This window comes from Drosophila takahashii, chromosome 3L (assembly GCF_030179915.1).
Source record: "Drosophila takahashii strain IR98-3 E-12201 chromosome 3L, DtakHiC1v2, whole genome shotgun sequence".
Lineage (NCBI taxonomy): Eukaryota > Metazoa > Arthropoda > Insecta > Diptera > Drosophilidae > Drosophila > Drosophila takahashii.
In genome coordinates, this window is record NC_091680.1 from 23,889,802 (window position 1) to 23,909,697 (window position 19,896).

A 19,896-nucleotide genomic window follows, 5' to 3' on the forward strand; every position below is an offset into this window, starting at 1 on the left:
CAATGGCGCTTTATCATAAAAGATAAAAAACCGCCAATTCTTCAGAAGGTGATGGCCATTGTATATATTCACTCGTATAACTGCATCACCAATTGCGCTTTATCATATAAGATGAAAAACCGCGATTTCTTTAGGAGATATGGTCATTTATATAACAGCATCACGGGAAATAGCTAATGACATATTCTCTGTTAAGTATAAACAAAACAGTGATGTACGAAATCAAAATTATTTCGTACACGTCAAAAATAAAGTACACGACTTAATGTACATGTCAAAATAAAATACATGTATGTATTTTATTTAAATAGAATACTTCACATTTTATTTCATACATGTATAATACACAAGGAATAGTAGAAATAGTTAGAAATTTCAATGTACTATACATATATGTATTGTTTTCCGAACCCTGCTTAAATGTAAAATTTGGTTATCCGTTTTTCTTTTCCTATCTGCTTGAGTTTACAAACTTTTTCGTGGCCAATTAATGCTCACTTTTGGACATATTCGCCAGTAGTTTTCCAAGCAATTTCCTTACACTTCTTCCCTCCAGCAATGAACTAATTTAGTTGAGGGAAAATTGCATTGTTTTCTTTGACTGTGGTTTTTGTGCTGGGCAAATGGAGTGGGAGTGGCTGGGAATACATTTTCCCAGCCGGCTTAACATTTCTTTAGAATTTTGTATTTTTCGGCTCCATTTTGGTTTTGTTTTTCCGTTGACTGTTTGCTGTTGGCGAAAACTGAAAATCCCCAAACAAGCCAAAATCATTAGCAACAAAATTGCAGTCCCCTCTTTGCCATCCCTCTTGACTTAACATTTTAATTTAATTTGCGCACAACAAAAAATTGTACAATTTTTTCAGCTCAGTCTCTGTTGACATTTGTTTGTTGTTTTTGGTTGTTCCTCCAGAGATTGCTGGGTGTTTTTTTGGGGGTAGGCGGAAAATGTGGGGTATTGCTCGTTTGCATATTCCTTTGTTTTCACTTCTCTTTCTCGCATTTCTCCGTCTTTTTTTGGATTGCATGTCTCGTCCTGTGGCAAATCCTTTTTCGCCCGTTGTCACAATCAGGAAAAGGTACAACAAATAAAATGGGATAAAAAAGAAAAGAAGAAAAGGGGAAATCGGCATGGGGAAAATTCCTTTTCCCGCGTTGCTCTTAATGCGCATTTGACATGCAAATTTATTTAATTTTCTGCTCCAAATGTTATGGCTACCTATCTTCCATATATCACCCCCCTCGGCTGGCGCCACAATCTCCCTGTTGCGCTTTTAATTACGCAACAAATTCCTAGATAGCCAAGCCACGCCCCTGCTCCTGACACCCGCCCCTTTTTGCCGAGTTTTCGAGTTAAAGCCCACGGAGGGAAACTTTAAGTAAAAATCAATAATTTTTTAAGCATATAAAACCAGAGAAAAAAATGTGAAGTTAAAAGAATAATTTTTAATAAAAAAACTTAAAATAATATAAAATAAAATTTTTTATAACGTACAAATTACAAAACTGCTACAAATTTGACTTTTTTATTTATATATAAATTTAATTAATTATATTAAACAAACTAATAATAATACAAATAATAGTAGAACTCTGCGTGAGTAAAGTCCTTTATTATTATTTATTTTTATACCCTTGCAGAGGGTATTATAATTTTGGTCAGAAGTTTGTAACGCAGTGAAGGAGACGTTCCCGACCCCATAAAGTATATATATTCTTGATCAGGATCAATAGTCAGGATCGAAGTTAGCTTCCGTCCTCGTTTTGTTTAATTTTGATTAAATGGTAAAATTAAAATAAATTTGTTAGTGCAAGCCTTCTTTTATTTCAGTGTAGGCAGGAAATGCTGGAACATTGCCTTCTTCCCTGTTTCCTTTACACCCTCCATTCGCACCGTCTTCTACCCCTCGATTATGTTTAGGTATTTTTGCCACATACACATAAGAAAACTTTCCGGCGGATGCGGAAGTGTGTTTATGCCTGTGTGCGTGTGTCTGCGGCTGTTTTGCATCGCTTCCTTAACTCACCTCAATCTCTTTGCCCTTTTGCACCCCTTAACCCGCTGCAGCACCTCAGCGAAAGTTGCCAGACGCCAAAGCCAGACGGGAAAAGCGAAAAACGAACCGAAAACGCGTCTCATGTTGCAGGGCTACCCCAGAAATATTTGAGCTTGTTATGATTATGCCCTAACCTGTGCTGGGACTTTCCAGAGTCCTTCGGGAATAACCAAAGCACTTGTCCTACCCGGACAAAAAAAAGATATAGGAATTTTTTCTTGATTTAGGGGTGACTTAGGAATACCTAGTATTTATTATTATTTTATAATTGATGGGGACTGCAGGCTATTTGAATTTAAAAGAATGTGTTTTATGTTAAAGAAATAATTTAAATTAAGCAATGCAAAAAATGCTTGGTATAACGTGATTTACATTTAATAACACGCCCTTATCTTTTTTATAGAAGTCGGAATACGCAGTTTGTTATACATTTTTAAGTTAAGCCAACACACACATTTTTATCCCTTTAATTATTAAAAATGTAAGAACCCATATATATATTTAGTTTAATTTTTTATGTTCATCAGCAGCTTTTTATTTAACAGTTTTAATCCTTTTAAAAGAAGTGCATTCATTTGTCTGAGCTCTTTTTTGCCCTGCAATGTTTTTTACTCTTTTATAAGGATGACTGCTTCCGCTTAGTTATAGCCTCTACCTTGAATTTGGTGGGTGGCCCTCACCGCATTTCTCGAGTCCCCGTTTGATGTTTTCCTGGCCACGTGGCGTATGCGCAACGCAACCCTTGGCCAAGGTCCGACCCTTTTGTTTGACTCTTTCCACACGTTTCGGCCATCAGGTGGCGTTAATTTCGCAGTCAGCACACGTCCTGACCCTTTGGCAAAAGTTCCTGGCTTTTTTGCTTGCCTCTGTTGCTAGTTTGTGTTTTGGTCTGCCATTTTTCCAGACGATATGTTGCCGCCGCCATATTTAATTTGTTGCAACTTGCCGGAGGCTTAAGAGGGGGTTATATTTTTGGAGGAGGGTTTGTCGGCTTGGCTTCCGTTTTACAATGAAACTTTTCATTTTATCCTCTTCTTTTTTCGGCAGGCCTCAGCTGTAGTTTTGGCCCTTTTTTTCGAGGTGGCAAATGCATCACAACAACGAATCTCTCTCGCCCATAAATTAGTCGTGTGGCAAATTCTCAACAGAGGGCCATAAAAAAAAGAACTGGAAGGAGAACTAAGGCCAGTTTCTGTTTACGAGGCAAATGAGTTTAATCTAATTGAAGTGGCTCAGCTCAGGTTTGGGTCAGGCATTTGGGTTTTTCGGGTCCCGTTGGAGGATCAAGTTGGGTCAGTTGTGTTAATTGGTCAAGGGAATGCTAATCAAATTTGTTCAGAGTGCATCTAAAATGGGCAAAGTATTTTAGTGTCCCAAAGGAGGGCTTAGGTCTAGTTGGATTAATGGAATAGGTGAGGGTCAGCAAAATGTCTTCAAAAAATACTTGAATTAAATTTGTATTAAGATTGAAATGTACATAGTACATACTTTAAGGACCGATAAACTTTGACTGTTAAAGTTATTCACAATTATATTTATATTTAAATGATATTTCGCACTCTTCTGCAAATACGAATTAAGTAGGAGGAACATACAAATGTCATGCCTCTCCAATACTTACTACTTTTAAACCTCTTCCATTGACCTTAAGCTGAAATCTTTAAATAATCAAAGGCAGAACAACATATGAGTAGTACTGGCAAAGTGTATATAAAGCGCCATTCCGTGGCTCCTACGGAACTGAAGCCATTTGAGCTCCAACCAGACCGAATCTCAGTACCAAACCAACCGAAAATTCTGTAACGCCCAATTAACCAGCTTGTCGACAACTTCGCCCAGCTTCCAACTCCGCCTCAACTCCACTCCATTTCGCCTGTCATATAGGGGGCAATACCTCTGTTTCCATGTACTTCGCCACCCCCTCCAAATCATCAAGGATGCCCTCGCCTTGCATGTAAATCAAATGCAGTTCAAAGTTGAAAATGGGCCGACGACCAACAAGCGAAAAATCTTTGACTCCCACAGCAAAAGTTGATCAAATCTTCTCCGCAACTAGCTCACTCGTCCCTCCACACGCTCTTCCCCATGAAATGCCGGCAAAAGTCGTAAGCCAAATCGCATAAATAACGCCCTAGGCCAGAACCAAGACCCCTTTGTTCCCGATTTTCTCCACCGCCCCTGACCATCGGTTGTCCGTTGGAGGAGGGCACGCGTAGGTGGGAACCGCACACACATTTCCGCAGCTCTTTCTTTCTACACTCGAATAAAATTAACACCTGAAATCAGGTATAAGAAAGATATTTTATAATAAAAAGGCGGAAACTTTTTTAATGGAACTTACCTATTATAAATTTACCTCTGTTTTTTTCCTTTGTTTCTGTAACTTTTAAACAAAGTGTAAATTTAAGAAAATGTTTTTAAAACAAAGTTTACGCATATAGACATCAAGTCACTAGGTTTTAAAACCGAACCTAACCAAAATATCTTAAACAAATTAAATAAATAAATGAAGTCGTGGTATTGCACGATTATTTTAGGAACTGTTGAAAAGACATTTAGGGTGTTCAATTGCGTTGCAAACTTTGTAAAGTGTAAAAGTGTAAATCAATTCCAACAACAAATTCTATACAAAATAGTTTTAAAGGCCTACTTTTAAAAACTATTTTGTATAGAATTTGTTGTTGGAACTGCCTTAAACTTTTACACTTTGTGAGAGTCAGTATATTTTTGCCTAAGTATTAGCGAAGACATTGCAGCTAAGTCATTCACCCGAAATGCGACCCTGCTATTAGCGAGGATCCGATCCTCACACTAATCAACCGAAAATACCATACTTAAGGATTTTGGGATTTCACGCATACGACGTTCACACTAGAAGCCATGATTTCCGCCTCTTTTATATCGGCGTCTCCCGTGACCAGTTCGTTCGCTCCGGAAAAATTCTTTATTCGATCGCATCCAATCATCCGCGAGTGATTTTCCTGCTAATCTTTGCATATTTTCCCCTATTATTGTTCCTATTCTTGTTGGTGAGTTAATTTCTCGGAAATATTGTCGTTTTCTGACTGGAATTTCCCAGAACACAGAATCCACCGACCACGTGCGATTTCCAAGAATTGCAAAAGTTTGCGAGCCCTCCCTCTGCGCACAGCAAGGAGCTGGAGCCGCTACAGCGGTAACATTTTTGTTGCATCAGTGCCACGCTAGCGCGACGCCCAGGATTTGCATCAGCTCTGCGCCTGGATTTAACATTTCCTCAGAGCCCACGCCTGGGTCTTATTTCATCATCGCCACGCCTGAATCTACATAAAGGATCTCTGTAAAGGCGCACACCGCGTGAAGTGGATCTTTTCTCCTTTCCACGCCTGGACTACCGTACTGTTCGTCATACCGGACCTAGTTTGTCAGCGTCCAACCGCAAGCGGCATCAAGGAACGCCGTTTCTACCTCACCAAGCCCGCGTGAGGTTTTCATCGTGCAAAAACCGCACCAAAATCGACAGGTCCGATCCAGTCGGACGAAATTCGGACGAATCCCGCCGAAGCGTCAAATCCGCGCAAGCACGCGCAAACACGAAGTCTCATCCCAATTGGAATTTCAGTTCCAATTCTGGTTCTAGTTCACGTTGGCCGGGGCTGCCAACTTGTTCTTTGTATCGCATTAAGTAAAAGTAGTTTAGTTTTCTTCTTTTCCAACACATTTAAGATACGATTCTAATTTACTTTACGATTCCTATTTAGCCAACATTATTTCGTGTGTGCTTATGATATAGATTGACATATATAACCATTACATAAACACTTAAAAGTTCTACAGCACACATCGATCGTCATCAGGCCTGCTGACTTCGTTGGAGAGTTCGTAAGTACGGCATAGCCGTCAAAACATTTAACTATATATTCATTCTTGCCTAAGCCCACACATTTGATATATATATTTACTTAACTACTATCATATAATATATACCGTACATTAGACATCAAATAATAATCGTTTGCATTTGATTAACGTAAAGTAATCGGCCTCAGGGCCTCGGATTGAATAAGAATATCGTATATCGATAACATAATGTAATCAGCCACGATTTAACGTAAAGTAAATACTTTCTTTTCCTTTTTCTTTTTAACAATCGTAAATACAATCAAGACCGTATAGAGAGTCGCTTAACGTAAGCAACGTTTTAGTCTTAAGGACTTAGTGTTAGCATTATTAGTATTAAGAATGAACCGTATTATCGCATTTGAAGTATTAAAGATGAAGTTTAATATGAATTAAATTGTTATCTTTTGAGGGCCCCTAAGAGAATGTAGCGCAGCGGTTGTTTAAGGGTAGAGTCTGATGAGGCTTTACAGGTAGGGTGGGTATAGAAGGAGGCCATTACCATCTGGGCCTCCACCTTCGATAGGTACACTCTCTCGTCCGAATCTTAGCCGTTGGGTTTAAGTTCTTATCGTTATCGTTTCTCTGTCTACTACTGTTAGTTCTGTGACACTCTTGTTCTATCTTAACACAAACCCACACCCAGCTCCCTGAGTAGGCCGGTCGAAACGTAGACAGAGGTGTTAGGGTGGACAACGCTCATCGAGTGTGTTCGTTACAACTTTACAACGTTTGCAACGCAATTGAACACCCTAAATATGATGAACTAAAAATAATCAATCCCGAAAACGAAGAAATTTCATATAGACATGTCTTATTGACCTTATTATTTATTAAAGTCATTTAACAAAACGCCTATATTTTCAAATGTTTTACCGTTCCCCATTTCCAAAATTGCAACACTTAGAATCTTTTAAGTGCATCGATTGCCCCGCCTACACCGGGGCACATTTATCACGCATACGCAGCGTATGCTGGTTTGCCAGATTTTCCCCTCGGGGGGAGAACGGGAAAACGGGCGATATTGCATTGCCTGCGCCCAGCGAATTGCAAATTTCTGCAGCTCGAAAGCCAAACCCCGACCCCAAGCCACCGAGGCAGTCAAGGGGCAGCCTTAACCAAATAGAACCGCAGCGAACTCCGGTATTCCTGACCTTTAGCCTCGGGGAGCGGCGGGAAGTGGGCGTCGGTCGGTGGGCGGGGTGTGCAATTAATTATGCGCGCGGTCGGGGAGGTCATAAAGATGGTGGAGCGATGGAATCTACTTCTGAGGCTTTGAGGTGGGTAGCTGCCCATAAGAACTGCGCTATAATTCATGCCAGGCAAATCAAATGTGGCAGGAAGGTTTAATTGATAGTTTGGGGTTTCACTTAAAACGATTTTTTTGGGAAATGTATACAATAAACGAACTTTTCCAAACCTTTTAAATATTATACATAATCTATATAAAAAAGAGCGGCGTGAAAATAATACAAGCTACAGAAATCAATATTATAACTTTATACTAAAATAATTATTTTAACTTTAATTTAGGAAATATATATATTTAAATTTAAATATAATATTTCGAGTGAAACTCAACCATTTTCCATTTTGTATTTAATGGTAAAAATATAAACCGCGTTCTAAATAAATGTTGTAATATTTTGTTTTATCAAGTTGTTACTCGAATGTTTGTTATCATACTTTATTTTCCTTTTTTAAACCTCCCTGAATCCATATTATGCAACAGTTGTTGGGGGCATTGAACGCAGTCGGCGAACTTAATGAGATTCCGTTTCTCCCTTTGATTGATTGCTGCAAACGATGCTTGACCAATGCCCAGTTCCAAAACGAACCTTCATTTACCCCACCACTGCCCTTTTTCCAGGCCAGTCTACGCTGGCAATTTTTCAAAAAATTTAATTGAGCTTTCTGCCGTTGGCTGTTTTTAAGTAAATAAATGTTTTATTTATGAGAACAGTCTGGATGGTCCTGGAAAAAGGAGGAAAAACGGGGGAGTTGATGAATTTCGCCGTAGGCATTTGTGATTGCCCAAATGGCAACAAATGATCTGTAAAAATCCGAGTACAAAAACCAAACCAAATACTGTAAACTTTTAATCAAGAGATACACTTGAGGGGCTTTTCCAAGAGCTTTTACATCTAATTAGAGGGAAGTGAACTCCCAAAAGGGGTGGAGAAGAGGATGGCTTGGTTCGTAGAGGTCAGTAATGGAAGAGAACGATTCTCTTCTTACTAAGTCACGGTACAAGTTAAATTCACAAAAGTAAAAAATTTCAATAAAATAACTATACAAAAATAAGTATTAGCTGAATATTTTAATATAAATTTTTATAATTTGAAAAATAATTAATCAATTAAGTGTCACCTAATAGATAAATAGTAGGGGAGAGTGGGGGAATTTCGTCACAGGGGCAATTTCGTCACCTGCAATATCTCGGAATCCATAAGTCGTAAAAATATATAATTTTTTTGTTTTAGTCCTTCAAGACGGCCAGACACAACCAATGCATTTGTTTTGCACAGAAGGCCAAGATAATTAAGCTATAATATTAAATGTGTTTTAACAGTTCAAAAGCTACATTTAGTTCTCGACGAAATTTTTTCTGTATGCCACAATTCAAAAGGAATAAGATACACGATTTTTTTTATAATACACAGTGCTATAATGTGCATTTCTGCGTCAGTGATTTTTAACTTCGCGCCTAATTTCGCCACCCTACGCTAAGGGTAAATTCGCACCTATTTTAAATACATATTTTTATATTTGACGACCTGGCTAACGAACAGACTACCAGCAGCAGCAACAAATATAGGACGTCATATTTACGTAGCATATTTACAGGCGTTAAACTCCCTACATTTTTCAGGTGACGAAATTGCCCCGGTAGTGTGGTGATTTTACCCCCCTGTGTGGCGAGATTTCCCCAGTATATTGGTTTTACATTTTATTATTTTATAAATCACCAAGGTAATTAAAAAAATAGGGGAATGTCACATTTTAAAGCTTGGTGCTAACCACATTCAACAATAAAAATAGAAATATGATAACGTGTCTCAAGATGGACAAAAAATAGCTTTGAAAAAATGCTGACGAAATTCCCCCACTCTCCCCTACATTTTAGAATTTAATGCTTAAATGACATCTAAATTTTTTTTTTTATATTATTAGAAATAAGCGGAAATAATCGCATTACTAATAAAGAAAATACGTTAAAGTAACGGTAAAATTTCCTATAGATTAATGTACCTAGATACTTTCCGTCAGTATTTGTGGTCTCTCTGTTAAAAGTTGACATTTCACTTTGGTTTCTGTGTGTGACTCTTGCCTAAAGTTTTCGCCTGCCACGTGACCTTTCCGGGGTTAAGAGTGGGGTTTCCACTAATGTGACTTGAGACGCCCACTCAACTCGAAGGGGGTGTGGGTTCTTGGAGGGTCAAACGAAAAGTAAATACTTGTATTTTTCAATGTAAGTAACTGAAAACCCTTTTTATGGCTTAGGGCCAAGTCCCTTTTGCATTAGCCCACATGTGGGTCCGGGGGGTTGTTTATTTTTTGGCTTTCCTTGTGAGACATGACTGAACTTGTGCGGATTGATTTGTTTATCCCTTGTATTTTGTTGGCTACAAATGAGTTGGGTTACCCTTTTCTATGGAGAAAAAGTCTCTATAATCACAGGCTTGAGGAGTTACATAAGAAAGGGAAACATGAACCACTCTAATCAGCCTAATTGGAGAGGGAAATCAGCGAGGAAAACCCTATCGTAATCCCAAATTAACCACAATAAAACATTAAAAATCTGCACACAGGAAAATAACAAAATAGCCCCTTAATTTTTGTGGCTCGCTTTCGAAAGGACTTGTTTGTAGATATCCTTTTTAAGTTGTATTGAACTTTAATGTATTTTATAAAATATAGCTTAATTTATTATTACAAAACGTAAAAATTAAAATCTTTAAACCTGTTTCAATATTCAGAAATTTATTTACAGTATTCGTTCTACTTGTAGTTAGCTTCATTTATAGCGTGCTGTACGAACCCTTTATTAACTGTCATTAAAAACAATTATTCCCTAAAACATGGAGAAGAATAGGTGAGAAAAAGGAAGAGGCTAATTCAATTTTAGTTTCGCTTATCTAATGAAGTTCATCTGCATTCGGGGTGTTATTTTTAGCCTTTATTCCATTTTAATTACATTAAATTACATATTCCAAAAACAGACACGACACCAGAACAACAACAACAAAATCACTTTCTAACAAAAGAGTGGGAGCAGGAGAGAAATAAAGATTGACAGTGAGAGAGAGAGAGAGTAAAACGTCAAAGTTCGTTCACTTGTAAACATAAAATGAGCGGCAACTGCAAAACAGCAGCAATTCCAACAACAAGCGGCAAACGGAAACCGACTGAGCAACAACAATGGAGCCAGAAGCCAAGACATATATGCACTGAAAAAAAATTATTCCGAACTCAAGAGAATTTCCACCTTTGTATGTAAAAAACTCTACACTACTTAATAATATTTTTCCAAACAAAAATAAAAAAAAGGCAATTTAAACTTTCTTTAAAAAAGTGGTTAATACCTCCTCAAAAAATCCATAAATGTATTTGCGTTAATTTTTTAGATTATCGGACCCAAAATATATTGTTGCCTACTTATACGCTTTTTAATATGGGGTTTAAAAGCACTAAGGATTGTAACATCTTTATATTATCAACATTGAGTCCTTTTATGCGCATTTTCTTTGAGTGTATTTAGTGGGGCTGTCAGAGGAGAAAAGAATGACGGAGAAGAAAGAGCCTTTTTATGCGGCTCAACTTTGGCGCTTTTTATTAAACAAGCCGACGAAGTGTAGAAGCGAAGAACAAGCAAAATTGAGGGAAAGGTGGTGGGGCAGAGCATAAAAGGTGAAGCCAAGCCAAGAAGAGAGCTGAGAAAAAGAGCATAGAATGAACATTATTGCCGGCTAAACCGGTAACACTTGTTTATCAGAGAGGCAGAAAGAGAGAGGAGAAGAGCGTGCGAGAGAGCCAGTTATATGCTGCTGAAAGAGATATGTTAAGTACGGTGGGAAAGAGAGAGCCTGATCGAAGAAAAGGGTTCTACAGGTGACAAAGACAAAAGACTGAAGACTCCTCTAATGTCATCATTATTGTCAATATAACAAGTTTATTGACTGGCAGCAGATGCTCAACCCCCCACAAGCCCCTTTCTCGGCCCACCAAGGGGTCATTAGAGAAATTCCGGGCATAAGTTCTCTTAACTCATGCTAAAGCGCAGATTAAACGCAAGTTAATGACTTAATTAACTGCCGAGCAAAAAGCAAGCAAATAAAACAAACGACAAAAAAAGCTTAGATAAAGATAAATGATAGATGCAAGTGCGCGGAGAAATTGTCGGCGATAAAAATTGTCGCAGAAAATCAAGGAAATTAACGCGTGCAAATATGTATTTCCATGGGCAAAGAAAGGGGGAGGAGAGCAGTCATAGCTCTATTCCCGACCTAATGTCTTCTAACGGCACTTGCGACAGCTGAAGAAAACCCAAAGCGATAGAACAATGGAAAATGTAACGGACATCGATGGATTGATAAAAAAAGATAAAAGGTGCGATGACCTAAGCATCTTAAACCTATGAAATTTTAGGAAATACTAAAATTAAAATTAAAGGAAGAAAGCATTTGTGTAGGTTTTAATAATTCTATAGTTAAGACTTTGAGGTATTTCCATTTTCTATTAAATCTTTCTTAAATAATAATGATAAATATAAAACAAATTTAGCTTGTTGATCCCAAAAGCAATCCACAGAAAGGTACACATCCGCCAACATCCCCTAAATTTGGGCAGAGCTTCCGCCTCCTGATTTTATATTTTCCCTATCAATAGCATAATCATTTTAAATTCTAATTAATTTTCCCGCTCCCCATTTAGTTGTTTGTTGATGTTTCTTTTTCTGTCGGCTAATCAACAGGAGGCCGAGAAATTGAGAAGAGACAGAGTGCGAGAAGGACAGCATCCAAACAAATGGCATAACCACCCTGTCTTTCGCTCTGCTCTCTCCGGCTCTCTTTTTCTCCCACCGAGAGTGTCAAATTCAAGGTCGCCCCCAGTGCATATAGCTGAATAGACCCACGGAGCGAAAGAGCGCATATTCAGCGTGGGAGCGACAGACAGAGAGAGAGAGAGAGAGCGGCTTTGTAAGACCCCTGTGTTTTGGACCCGCCGACGCACAGTGGCGCCTTGGGCCAAAAAACGTGCAATAAATCACTTTTTCGACTTTGTCCTAGAAAGTTGTGACCCATACCAATCGACAGGTAATTGATCCACTATTACAAATATGCAACCCTTTTTCAAATCAAAAAATTTTTGTAAAAGATATGAATTTTCAAAGTTGAACAATTTTTCACTTAAAAAAAACACACCGTTTTTAGGTAATTTTTCGCACTTCCGGGGGGTTTTTCTTAAAAACTAGGTATCGAATCGCTTTGCTTCTTTTTTCCACGGATTGGAAAATAAAAAAAACTATTTAATACTATTTTTTTTATACTTCCGTAAAACGTTATTTGGACTTTCTTCTTGATATTACGAAAGTTGTAGCTGCGTCCGCCTGCGTCCGCGGTTTTAAGAGCCAAAAAAGGGAAAAAAGTCATGGTCCAAGAAATTGCATATGGCGCAACCTTGTGAAAGATTTGTCCAAAACATGGTTTTAAAGTCCTGAAAATTTTATATGATGTTCAACAGCTCGATATAAGAAATTTTAGTTCTACCACTTTTGGAAAAACTCGCTAGTTTAGCGGGAAAACAGCTATAAATAGCTAAAATACGGAAGGCCGTAACTTCTAAACTACAGAAGCAACAGACTTGTGCTGTATCTCGTTTGAAAGGTTTTTAAAAAAGCTTTAAGCGCCTCCTATATGTAGTTTGTGTAAATGTAATATTGAAAAAGATATGCACAAAACAATTTTTTTTTAAATTTTTTTGTTTAGTTTTTTTTATTTTTCTCGAAAACGGCTCTAACGATTTTCTTTAAAACTTTAAACTGTATAGCCCTTGAGATTCCTTAAATTTTGGTATATATCATGTTACTGTAAAAAATCACGTTTAAATGTTATTCAGAAACGAAAATAGCCACTTTTGCCAGCTCAAAACAACTTACGCTGCCTAAGCATTGAATTTAGTATGTGCGAATCCAAACTGTATTCTAGGGTCATGGAATCACAACCTTGTCACAGAATCTAGTAATTATAGTCCAGAAATGTTAAGTCTATTGGATTTACCAAGTTTACCAAATTGTGACCATTATTTCAAAAAACATGAAATATAAAAATTTTTATTTTTAAAAAAAAACTTTAATTTTTTTTTTTTTTTTTTTTTTTAGTTTTTAAAAATTAAAACATAAAAAAATAAACTAAACAAAACGTAATTTTTAAAAAAAAAAAAATTTTTTTTTAATTTTTTTTAAAAATTCCAATTTTTTATTTTTTTTTTTTTAATAAGTTTTAAAAATTACAACATGAAAAAAGAAACTAAAAAAAACAAAAACTTTTTAAAAAAAGTTTTTTTTTGTCGGAAAAAAATGGATTTGTTTTTAAATTCTGACTTTGCCGATTTGTAAGTACGCCTCTGCCACGCCCACTCCCTGTCTCAAGCAATAATTTGAAAGGTGGATCAATTATCTATCATTTGCCGTTTACAAAATTCAATTATCTTCACTGGTTCAAAAGTTATGATTTATTACCAAAAAAAAGTCAAAAGGCGCCACTGTGCGACGACCATCCATTGCTTTCGCAGTGCTATAGTGCCTCCGTTCCTCAGTTTGTCAGTGCCTCAGTTCCTCAGTTTGTCAGCGTATGCCATGCCATGCGGATGTGCTCGCGGATTAATTTCGACTCGAACTCCGGCTCCGTTCTCGACTTTTGACGTAAACCCCGTGCAAGACAAGTGAATTCCGACCCCGGTTGTACGGTTATTTTTGCGCGTTTTTCGAACCAGTGCTAAAAAGAAATAAGGGCAACTACTAAAAGCGGGGGAGGCATAATTTGCACTTACGGTATAAATGCCCCAAACAGAAAGATAAAGAGTATACTTTATGAAAAGTAAAGCCCAGGCAAAGTCGGTACTTTGCCAGATAAAAGCCACATAACATAAAAAGCAAACGTAAATAAGGTCTAAAGACCCCAACAAATTATAATTTGAGAAAATAATATTTTGCGGACCACAAATTCAAAACCCAATCGTTAAGCTAAATAATATTTTGCAAATAAGAAAAATAAGTCCAAACAAAATAAAGAGCAAACGCAAATAGAATAGAGAGATATATTTATTATTTGCCTATAAGGCCAAACTAAATATTTGCCGGCGGCAAATGTTTAAAAGGTGTTAAGTGTTTCGTGGGAGTGAAGTTTTTTAAACAGAAAAAGAATAAATCAAATAAATATTTCACCGGTGTACAAGTGAGCGTATGAAGTAAAGCAACATGTGTGTGTTTTAAAAGTGTTTAAAGAAATCGAAGTAGATACCCGAAAAGTTCTTTGACAGAGATAAAGAGCGATAGCGAAAAATTCCAAAATGTGGCGTCAGATCCTGTTTATTTTACCCACCTTGATACAAGGCGTCCAGCGCTACGATCAAAGTCCCCTGGATGCCAGCCCCTATTATCGCAGCGGCGGGGGTTTGATGTCCAGTTCTGGGACCGAATTGGATGGACTACCCCATCACAATCGCTGCGAACCCATCACCATTTCGATCTGCAAGAATATCCCGTACAACATGACCATTATGCCGAATCTTATTGGACACACAAAGCAGGAAGAAGCGGGTCTGGAGGTCCATCAGTTCGCTCCGCTCGTAAAGATCGGCTGCAGCGATGATCTCCAGTTGTTCCTCTGCTCCCTATATGTTCCGGTCTGCACTATTTTGGAGATACCTATACCGCCCTGCCGATCTCTGTGCGAATCGGCCAGAGTGTGTGAAAAGTTGATGAAAACCTACAATTTCAACTGGCCGGAAAATCTCGAGTGCTCCAAGTTTCCCGTCCATGGCGGGGAGCATTTGTGCGTGGCCGAGAATACCACCTCGTCGGCCTCCACGGCGGCCACGCCCACAAGGAGTGTGGCCAAGGTCACCACCCGGAAACACCAGACGGGCGTGGAAAGTCCGCACCGCAACATCGGATTCGTCTGTCCCGTGCAACTGAAAACACCGCTGGGCATGGGCTACGAACTGAAAGTTGGCGGAAAGGTGAGTTTCCCAATAAAAAAATATAATAAGAACAGTCAGTAAGTAAAGAGTTTTAATCATAATTGGAGGTCAAAAGGTTAAATGGGTCCATACATTTTACAATTAAAATTCACAATTCAGAACTTATTTTGTATAAGAAGATCAATAAAAGTATCCGTCGGGTTTCCTTAGTTTCATACAATATTCCGTCGGAGTTTTAAAAATACAGAAAGAAATTCAAGCATGCTGGTTAATGTTCAACATAAAAATACTGGAAAAACGAGTTTGAATTTTGCATTGTTACGCCCTCACTTGAAACCCTTTAGTTCACATTTCGATTATTCCAGGAAGTTAATATGCCATACTTTTTTTGTTGGCCCCATGTAGGTCAACGAATTTTTTATGTCTTCATTTGAACTCCAGACTCAATTTGTAGAGCAGAGTAGAAGTGTATGGAAAAAATGCATATCCTGTTGCGCCGAGAAAACAATTTCCAACCACCAGGGAAAACAGCAGGAGGTCCTTAACGGGCAAGAAAAGAAAAAAGCAAAAGAGAGGGCACCGACGGACCCGCATTCTACCTGCCCGTATCTCACAAAAGATGGTTAACAACGTCAGGTAGATCGTTTCTTTGGCTTCGGTCGAGGATTGGTAAACTAGTTCTTTTTGGAGTTGTGTAATTTGTAATGCCTGCTTAAAAATATCAGGAAAATAAGAAAACGTAACAAGAACCGAAGAATGTTTAATAACTTGAACCTTTGGGTCAGCCTGTTGCATTTTCACGTTCTTTAATTAATTTTCCACCCGTTTCCTTCAGCATCTTTTTTTCGGGGTCTTAAGTCCCTCAACTCACTGATTTTCCACGATTTATTTTGTGTTTGTTTTGGATGAGTGATCATCATCTATGTGTTTCCAACGTTTTTTTCCTTGTGATTTTTTCTTTAGCTATTTTTAGCCGACACTCTGTTGTTTGCCCGCTGCCATGTGTAAGGCGCATTAAATACTTTGAGGCAGGATAATTCACACTTCCCTCAGCGTCTGGGTATCTGGCGGATACATGTGTATCTTTTAGCTACTTTAGCATTGCGATTCCTTAGCGTACATTTTTTTTTGCTGGCTTTTTCTTGATTGGTCTCGTTTTTTCCTGGCTGTGTGTCATCAGTTCCTCTTGGCCTTCCTTCCTTTTTTCCATCCCCATATCATCATGGCTGTCAGCATCTTTGGTTTAGCCGGAGTCCCGGGAACCCGTGCTTAAATGCCTTTTGAGAGCTGCGTGCGAAATTTAGCAGCTTGTTTGCCTGGATTGCATTTGGCCCACATCACGATTGTCTGAAAGAGTATCTGCAAATGTATCTGTATCTGTGAACGTATCTCTTTGTGTGTTTTGGCCCTGTTTGCCGTGCTTTATGAGCCAGATAGGTCTCTGTGTCTGTTAATGATAATAGCGCGCCGTGTGAGAGCGTGAATTAATGCTTATTGGATTGATAATGATCCGACCATATAAATATATAAAAGCCATGTTAGAAATTAAAGGTATTTACACTCGTTTTACAAGGGCTCTAAAGATAAAAGTTAAGAGGTCTTTATTTATAGAGACCCGCAGTTTAAATACAAATGTTATTTATTTCTTATTTCAAGTTGTAAAAATAATTCATATTTAACTGTATATTTCTTTGCGTATCGGTTGAAGAAGTGATCATTTAAATATCTTTGAAATAAATTAAATGTATTTGTTTTGTATGCAATCAAATCTTTTAATTGCCACTTACCTATTTCGACTCTAATCCGTGAAATAACATTTTCCCTCGACACCTTTAAATGATTTTGATTATCCCAAAGGCACCTCTTAAAAGTTTGCCTGTAAGCCAAATATTAAATATTAATTCCATTCATCTTGGGCTAATTTCTCAATTTTCACTTTTTCCTCCCTCCGTTTTCTCGATTGGCTTGTCAATCAGACCTTTTTGACTAAATTAACCAGTCACTCTTGTTGAAACTTGTACAAACAAAAATCTGGCATACAAAATATGTAATTTCGCAAATCAATTACCCAAACCAAAGGGCAAAATACGGCCGGATGAATTAGAGTCAGAAATGCTGAATGGAATTAGGTGGAAATTCTCTCAGTCTGTGCTGAAATAATCATAGGCGAAGGGCCGTAGGGCATGAAAAACATCAACCCTTTGCTCGCTTTTCACAGCCCTTTTTCTTGGCCTTTTCTTGCCCCGAATCCATTACGCAAAGGCAGCAGTGCGAGGCTGGAAAATCTGTTTTCCGTCTGAGAGGAAACTGAGTGGAAAGCCAGCAGTCATAAGAGGGCACAATCAATTACGGATTCGTCCACAATTAAAAGTCCTGGTCGGGGCTGTCTCCTCTCTGGATGAATCAATTTGGGGCCTACAAATAATCCCCAAATCGGAGTGATTCTACCTTCCCTATCCCCCTCTAAATGCGTCAAAAGCGTTCTAAATGAGGCTTTTAATGGATTTACGATTTCCTAAACAACCAAACTGAAATCCTTCCCTCCCGTCCACAAAACTAAACTGTTGTCCTTTCGCGCTCTTTGATTAATTTATTTTTGCCTGCCATGGGTTAGATGGTGTTTGCAATCGGGACTCGGGCATTGTGGGTTAAGGTGGGCGACGGGTGGTGGGTGTAGAGTGTCTGGTTGCCCAGTTGTCTACACATGTAGCCATCAGTCGGGCATTGCCCCTCGGTAATCTGTGTGCTCTGAAAAGGTTTTGACGTCATCTAATGGTATACGTTTCGGAGGAATTTGCCACGGAAAAGGGATAATGATGGCCGGAAGTAAATGGGAAGTTGAGTAGGATATTGGACAAATACTAGGGATGCTGCGTTCGGAAAATGTAGACACTTAAACAGCTGAAGCAAATAGTAATATTAAATCAATTGGGTAAATATGCTGGGATTTCTAAGAGGTTACTTTTTTAATTATCTTTTTTATATTTTATGTCATAATAATATATTGAGAATATTGCTTAGAACCGGATTGGAATATTCAAAATTATAGAACATTTAAAAAAATGTATAATCATTTATGTATCCACGATTTTTTTCTAATATTAAAGAAGACTATTAGACGATTAAAAATACCTAACAATGTACATCATGATGTACACTAACTAATCCCTAAACTACTCTGCTTTATTTTATTGACCCGACCTCTTTTGTTCTCTGCCAGTTATCAACATAATCATCGGCAGCTCATCAGCAACAACTCACCGTTAAGCCCTGAGATAATCTCTCTCTGGATTTTCCACCCAACCTCCTTGTATTTCCTTTAGCTATCTGTGCAATTTATCCCTCAAATTGGTCCTTAATATATGTAGCGAGCTATGGCAGAGGCTTTTGTTGTTTTTGCCATATCTGTTTGTCTCCATTAAAACTATAATCCACTTTATATTTCACGCTCGAGCTGTTCAATTTATAACCAATAAATGTTAAGCCGATGACGATTATTTATTTATTTTTACACGGATCTCTTTTTGCCCCCCGCCAATCGTGGGGAAATTGCAACAAACGCGTTTTCAACTCAATTAATTCGCCGGGGAAGGGGAAAATCTACTTCCGGCTACTTAAGCACAGACAAACAATGATACAGGATACAGGATGAGGGCCGGAGAAAAGCTAGCGTGTCCTGTAAATCCATAAAAATGACCAGAGAATGGGAAAACAATTTATCCCCACACGCTTTTCTGCCCCTCATCGTTTTGTTGGCTGGCCTGAAGCAAAGCGATAAGGACAACAAAATCGTTTTGGCCATGGCAAGGCAATGTCCTGCAGGACATTGTAACTGTGTCCGATGACAAGGCAAAATCCAGTTGACCAAGTGACAATCAAGAACGAAAGTAAAAGCTCAAAAATAAAATATTTACCAAGAAACTAAAAATATTTTCATTCATCCACTTGTGAGAGACCCACACAGAAAACGCTTTAGAGCTGAGGTTACCACTCGTAGATTGACAATAATTCCCGGGCACCGACTTTTATGACACAACTTTGAGCCGCCCACAGAAGTTGATTTTGTTTTGAAATATATGTATTTTCATGCTCCATGCATCGAACTTGGAGCCGAATTGTTAACGAAATGCTAATGCTTGGCTTTGACTTTTGCCTGACAGCGGGCCAGTTATATATGTTTAAATATTTAATTACTGCCAGCCGCTTAATGACAGTCCATTTGGCGGACAGCACAGGCCATTTTATCATTTGCTTTAATAACTCTGGCTAACCGCACCCCAAAAATGCAATTCACAATTCAGTTGTCACCTTTTTCGGTTCCACAAAATGTTTTTTCTCTGATTTTATTTTGCATTTACTAAAACTAAATGCTGGCTGGTCGGGTATTTTTTGTGTTGGCTGTTTTGTAAATGCGACACAAAATATATCTAAGCAATTTACACCGAAAGTGTTGGGGTTGATGTATCTATACAAATAATTCAACTGCACGTAATGTTTCTGTTTTAGTTTGAAGAATAGAGGAATTTTTGGACAATTCAGAACTGTAAGTTGATTCAATATGGTTTTAGTTACTTTAAATCCGTTTAGTGTTAAATGAAATTAGTATAGATATTTTTTAAAAGGTAGAAATTGACTAATTAATGACAAAAATTCCTGTAATATATGAGTAACCTTTTTATGCTGAAAAATCTTTATCTAAATTTGAGTAAAAGCTGCACCATTCACACTAAAAAAAACCGTGTATTTGCGTTTCAAT

At 38.0% G+C, this 19,896-nt stretch overlaps 1 protein-coding gene across 5 annotated transcripts in view; it reads left to right on the forward strand.

The window, feature by feature from the left end:
* The window catches only part of fz (frizzled class receptor), a 120,627-nt gene that overhangs the window by 4,568 nt on the left and 96,163 nt on the right, over nt 1-19,896 (forward strand). For 2 of the 5 annotated variants that reach the window (XM_070215860.1, XM_017140959.3), the window contains exon 1: nt 13,739-15,179. The exons of 1 other annotated variant lie outside the window; for it this stretch is intronic. In XM_070215860.1, the coding sequence (XP_070071961.1) occupies nt 14,508-15,179 (672 nt within the window). In that variant the 5' untranslated portion in view covers nt 13,739-14,507. Of the gene's footprint in view, nt 1-9,207; nt 9,409-11,910; nt 12,254-13,738; nt 15,180-19,896 lie in introns of those variants that run through there. 2 more of the 5 variants (XM_070215861.1, XM_044393994.2) reach the window with 2 other exon arrangements.